A 6,530-nucleotide genomic window follows, 5' to 3' on the forward strand; every position below is an offset into this window, starting at 1 on the left:
TTCTCAACTCGACCCCTAACTAATGTACAAAGTTATTATGGTTTAGCTAATCTAAACTCAAGCTCTACCAAAACATCTCTTGCAACGGCATCATCGTGTGTACTTACTAACAACTAACAAGCCGTGTGGTGTGTATGGCGTGTGCTACCAAAACTGAACCACCAACACTTATACTGGATCGGTGGTTGGTTGCCTCCCTTAAGGTGCTCGAGGACGAAATGCAGCGTCCGCCCGGGGACGCCCCACCACAGGCGGTGGCCGTCGGCGTTGTGACGCCCCCTCACCGGGCCGCGTTGTTGGTGGAGGTGAGCTGCTCCTCGTGGCAGCGTTTGAAGTATGCCGCCCACTTGACGTGGTTGTCGGCAGCGTACTTGGGGCGGTCACGCACCTCCTCCAGCAGGGAGGCCCAGACGCTCTCGATCTCATCGTGGTAGTAGGAGGGGTGCTCGGTGTCGGGCTGCGGGGTGTATTTGGACGCCTCCAGCGCTGAGCCTTCACCGCCCCGGCGCGCGCATGTCAGGCAGCGTCGGGTAGTTGGCCTGGTGGAGGAGGTGCGCCTCCCACTCATGCAGGGTGCGGCGGCCGAAGCCGTTGGTCGACACACCGTTGCCGGGGAAGCGCTCGCCCATTTGGAGGATGACTCGGTGGCTGGTCTCGGGGGGAGAGAGACGGGATGGGGTGGCGGCGAGGAGAGAGGAACTGTGAGGGAAAGTGATTGCGACCACCGGCGAGGAGGGGTGGCTTTTGTTAGCCACCGGGGGGCGGCAGACATGTGTGTACGCATGGTGGGAGGGGAATGGCGCGTCGCCGGGCCTTCGGTGCACCACCCGTGGGGAATCAATGGATGGCTGACTGGCGGCAGCGTTGGCATTGATTCCCTACGGGAAACGAGGCGATGAGGAAGACGAGAAGCGACTGGTCACTGATTCAGCGGGCCCGTGGGGCTTTCCCGCGAAAAACGCTTCCCCCGGCGCCCCCAGCGCGTCGGGTTCGTCCTGGGTCCGCCAGCGCCAATTTTGGCCCTAACCGACGAAATTTGGGCTACTGGGGGTGCGACTGGGCCAATTTTAGACGTCGGCGGTAAAAAAAGGCCCTGGGGGCGGGGCTGTTGTGTGGGGGGGGGGGGGAGTGGAGATGCTCTTAGTCCCGGTTGCAGAACCGGGACTAAAGGCCCTCTGAAACCGAGACTGATGACCCGTTTCCTACTAGTAGGAAGAGGATAAGCTGCAAAACAAGTGGGATCATCGAGTTGAAATAGAGGAAGTGTGTGTGTGTGTGTGTGTGTGTGTTTTGGAGGGCCAGAGGATATGTGATATTGTTTTTCACCCATAGCAACGCCCGCTCGTGTTTGCTAGTATATCTAAATTGCAAATCCCCACCAATCTATTCGTTTCAAAATGCAAGCATATCATCTCATCATGTAAACGACAATACTACATCTACGAAGAGCCTAACAAAAGCTTACATAAACTTCCTAACTAAACCTCTGCTCCCCCCTCCTTGTTTTCACGGTGTGGGCCCCTTCCTTCCCCAATCCCTCCAACCCTAGCTCTCCATGTTTCCTTTTACATAAAAGTTTTAAGTAATCTGATGTGAGTCCAGCAAAGCCCTCATGTAAAATGCATTGGAAAGGCCCACCTCAACATGCAGCGATGAATAGAAAAAAGTCCACCTCAACATGCCAATATGCATCATAATTTCAATCAATTGTGCCATTTGGATTAAACAATTTTTTTTGCAACCATACAATAATCTTATATATCTCACCAACCTATTTCTCTCAATATGCAGGCATGCCACCTCATCATGCATATTTTGCATGGAAAAAGGCACCCCTCAACATGCAAACATGCATACGAAAAAGTCCACCTCAACATGCAAACATCGATGATATTTCTCACTGTATTATGCTATTTATATTTAATAAAATATTTTGCAACTATACAGTAATCAAACCAAATATATCATATGTTCAGTTTTCTTTATCATATAATTATTCCAAATATAAATGTTTTATACCATAATAATTGTAAATTATGTCCACAACAAGGTGTGCAGGATCATCTTGTTCCTCACTCAACAACAAAAACAACCTGGAACACGAGTCGACAACACAACGAAAAAACAACTTTGCTGCAATGTGGACCAACAAGCTTCTGGCCACTTGACTTCATCATGGCCAGACGACGTCGATCACCGTGCTGCTGCTCTCACCCTTTTGTACGCTCCAACTTACTCGCCGTAGGATGCCCCTGCGTCGTCTTCTTTGGAGTCGTGGACACAGTCACCTTGGACTCGGACGTTTGGTTCCTGGCACCAACTTGCCCTTCTTCAGAAGTCTTTCCCCGGTCTTCCTATGCTTCATCTTGCCCTTCCTAGCGATCAGTCTTTCGTACCTGTCAGGTAACGACACTGGTTGCATGAAATGGATATTACTTGACGTTGCCTTCGCCTTCTCAGCTACTTCCTCTTCTCCTCCTCCTATTGCTTCCTCTCCTTTTCCCTCTCGTCCAGGGGCAGAGCTAACTCCCGGCGACCCTGTGCTGCTCTCGGCTGGGCTGCTCTGGCCATACTTCGTTAAATAATACAAAGACACCGTGATTAGTATTGCTAATTGCTGAGGCAAACGCTGGACGAGGTCATCGTGCAAAGGCTTTGCCCAGGCTTCCTGAGCGGGCTGGCTCAGCCACTGCCTCTGCTCTGGTCTTCCTCCTCCTTTTGCTCCTCCTCTTGCTTCTTCTTCGGCTTTTTGTGCTCCTCCTGCTTCTTGTCCATATCCTTTTCCTCCTCCTTTTGCTCCTCCTCTTGCTTCTTCTTCTTCTGCTTTTTCTGCTCCTCCTGCTTCTTGTCCACATCCTTTTCCTCCTCCTACTTCTTGTGGTCCTCCTCTTCGTGGTTCTACTCTTTCTCCTTGTCCTCCTCCTCCTACTACTTCTTCGGCTCCTCCTTTCCCTCCGACGGCTCCTTCTCTTCTTGCTTCTACTTCCCATTTTCCTCCTCCTCCTCCTCCTTCCACTCGTCCCTCCCCTCCTTCTCCGTTTCCTCCTACATCTTCTGCTGCTGCTCCTCCCTCTCGTTGTTGTCCTCCTCCTTCCCCTCCGTTTCGTCCTCCACCTTCTCCTCCCATTGCTCCTCCTCCCTCTCGTTGTTGTCCTCCTCCTTCCCCTCCTTTTCCTCCTTCTGCTTCTCCTCCTGTTGCTCTTTTTTCTCCAACAATTATCTCCCACAGTTGATCTTCCATGATTTTTGACACTGGATTGATATCATTCAGTTTGATTTGAACAAGGTTTGGTCGGAGTTTGAGAATAAGACTACTGACCGGAGCAACGTTGTTCATCGAGACATCACTTGCCACACTGATGTTACCCTCTGGGACGGTATCAACTGGTACATTGATGTTTTCCTTGGGGATGATGTCACCCACGACACTGTTGTTTTCTGGGACAATTTCACCCACCTCATTGGTGTTTTCTGGAATGATGTCACGCACCACATTGATGTTTTCTGATTTTGGGAGGATGTCCTTCCACTTCACTTCTCCATTTAGCTCCATGGTCTCGAGACTTTGCAAGCTTGGGTCGGTGAAGACACATAATGGGATCTCGTCACCTTGCAACTTCAAGTGGCCGAGGAGATGCATCTTCGTGAGAGCTTCCTTGAATGCACTCCCTCCGTGTTCCGCATACTGGAAACCATGCATCTCCAGTGATAGTAGGCCTCCCATCTTGTCCAACGGACAGTTCCCTATGCTCCACTTTTCGGAGGCGACGGGCTTCACACCATGTAGCGTTTGCAGCCCACTCTCATCATGACCTGCTTCTACGATTGGTATTTTTGCTGGAAGTGTGAGGTTGCTTGCGAGCACATGCCTCAGTGTCCTGATCTTCCAGAAGTCATTGGTGATCTTTAGGACACCTGTGTTGCTTATGTCGAGCGTCTGCAAGTTGAGGAGTCTTGCAATGCTCAACGGGAGGGTGTCAAGGGATCTGCAGTCAATGCGCAAGTACTTCAGCTGAATCATGTCGCCGATCTTTTCAGGCAGCTTAGAGAGACTCAACCCCTCTACAGATATTATCCGAAGGAACCTAGATGAGAGGAGGAACTCGAGATCATGCTGCTGTTTATTCTGATCGACATCATCGATGATGTTTTTTCTTTTTTGCGAATATCATCATCGATGATGTTGATGCGGCAAATGAAGGAACGCAGCTTGGGGAACTTTTTGCTGGCAAAGGTGATGTTGTATCTTTTGCCATTGTCACTCTGAACGGAGAGACGACGCACAGATGGTGGAACAACGACGTCATGTATATCATGCATCTCCATGAAGCCAGTCTCGCGCGCCTCCGACTCCAAGAAACCCATGAGGCTCTTGTGAACTCTGACGAGCTGGATGCCACCGTTGGCTTTCATCTCTTCCACCTCAACAAGGCATCTCAAAACTAGTTCCTTGAGGTAGTCATGTCCCACTTCCTCCATGGTCTTGCCTCTGCGCGCCTTGATGAAACCCTCCCCAATCCACATCCGCACGAGCTGGTCGGCTGGGTGAGAGGAATTGGTAGGATAGGAGGCAAAGTAGAGGTAGCACGACCTGAGGTCGTTGTGGAGGTCTTCAAAGCTCGCCCAGAAGACCACCTCCATCGCCCTTCTTGTGTCCCCGCTCAGGTTAGTTATCTGTGTGTTAGGCAAGCATTCACTGGCGTCCTGTGTTCCATTGTTTTCAGACCTGAGCTGCTGCAACACCGCACCCCGCTGGACTTGATGTGTTCCATTATTTCCATACATGAGCTGCTGCAAGACCGCATTCCACTGGAGTGGCTTCTCCTTGAATCGGAGGAGTCCGGCCAGAAGCACTATAGCCATAGGATAGCCCCCAGTAATTTCGTGTACCAGTCCTCCGTAATATCGTTTTTCAGCTTGTTCTTCGTCTTCGTCGTCTTCGTCTTCATCGTCTTTGTCGTCGTTGCTTTCTTCTGCTTGTTTTCTCAACACCCTCCAAAAGAATAGATGCCGGGTCAGCATATATACACCGTAGGAGCCAACACCATTAATGGAATCAGCATGCCAAGCGATGTCTTCATTTTCAGTGTCCAATAGGAGCATCACCTGGCAGCCATTGACTGGCAGGCTCGCCCTCATGCTATTCAGGATGGTTTTCGAGGTTATGCCGCCCAGAATCAACAGGAAACTCCGTCCATTTAGGACGTGATATAGCTTGCCACCATTTTCATCAGAACGGGCATCCGCTTGCTCATGGGCTGTGAGCTTCAGTTTTGCAAGTCGGTGCACCTCCTTAAGGAGATTCTCCACGCTGCAACCGGGCTCCATGTTGTACCATACAACTTTTACATCAGTTGTCTCATGAATCATCCGACGAATGACCCTAGCGAGTGTGCTCTTTCCGGCACCACTCTCGCCGACTATGGAGAAAAACATTGGCTTGGGTGTCCCTCCTTTGTGCAACATGGCCAAAAGAATCTTCGCGTCAGAGTCAAACCCCTTAGTATTCTCCAGATCATCCCGCCTGGTCAACCAATATGTATATAATTGTTAATATTTCCAAAAGGAATTAATACTCCCTTGGAAGTTTTGTCATTTTCTCACACAAATATGCAGTAACAGCAACAAATTTGTTGCAAACTATAGATAGGATTGGCATATATCTGCAATTGCCTGGTCGGCACTGTCAGTTTTTCCTTTTTTTCCATAAAGAGAAAATTTAGGTTGCGCGACACATTTGTAACTAAAAAACTTTACATATATCGCTGTGTAATCCAATTTAGAATAATTGCAGTATATATATATATATAATTTATATATAGGACGGCAGTTTGGGACACCTAGGTGCTCAGGCTCGTTGCCTTTCCACCGTTCGATTGCATTTAGATGTGTGCTATTGCAACGGTTATGTGTATTAATGCATTAATTGCTAATTGCATACCATAAATAAGGCTCATGCACATCATGCATGGGAACAATTTCTGAACTCCCTCGGTCACGGTTTAGAAGGCACAGTTAGATTTACGTGCGTTTCCAAAATAGACAAGATTTAAAGCGCCAATGCAATTACTCCTACTCCCTCCGTCACGGTTTAGAAGGCGTACATGAGAAATCTCTGGGACCAAGGTGTTCCACGATTGGCTCTAGTTTCCTTTGCATGCGACTGAAAAATAGCAGGGTAGTTAATAGCACAGCGCCTAATTCCTTGAAAAATCAATGCGCAGTAACCCCCACGTCCTCTAAACAAGCAGCCCTCACGCATGCGGTCTCCACCAATGCATGCGTGAGGGCTGCTCGTTTAGAGGACGTGGGGGTTACTGCGCATTGATTTTTCAAGGAATTAGGCGCTGTGCTATTAACTACCCTGCTATTTTTCAGTCGCATGCAAGGGAAACTAGAGCCAATCGTGGAACACCTTGGTCCCAGAGATTTCTCATGTACGCCTTCTAAACCGTGACAGAGGGAGTAGTAGAAAAAAGGAAGGAGAATAACATGCATGGCCATGTTGCATGTTTGGAGTCATTAATAGA

At 49.2% G+C, this 6,530-nt stretch overlaps 1 protein-coding gene across 1 annotated transcript; it reads right to left on the minus strand.

Moving 5' to 3' along the window:
• Positions 1-4,071: 4,071 nt before the first annotated feature.
• On the minus strand, positions 4,072-5,328 carry LOC109736519 (disease resistance protein Pik-2-like). Its single transcript, XM_020295733.2, has one exon. The coding sequence runs from the start codon at positions 5,326-5,328 to the stop codon at positions 4,072-4,074; it is 1,257 nt and encodes a 418-aa protein (XP_020151322.2).
• Positions 5,329-6,530: the final 1,202 nt, after the last annotated feature.

Source organism: Aegilops tauschii, chromosome 7 (genome assembly GCF_002575655.3).
Source record: "Aegilops tauschii subsp. strangulata cultivar AL8/78 chromosome 7, Aet v6.0, whole genome shotgun sequence".
Taxonomy (NCBI): domain Eukaryota; kingdom Viridiplantae; phylum Streptophyta; class Magnoliopsida; order Poales; family Poaceae; genus Aegilops; species Aegilops tauschii.

Excerpts from the sequence above, each read along its gene's own strand:
- LOC109736519 (XM_020295733.2), bottom strand. The coding sequence starts at position 5,328 with ATGGAGCCCGGTTGCAGCGTGGAGAATCTCCTTAAGGAGGTGCACCGA.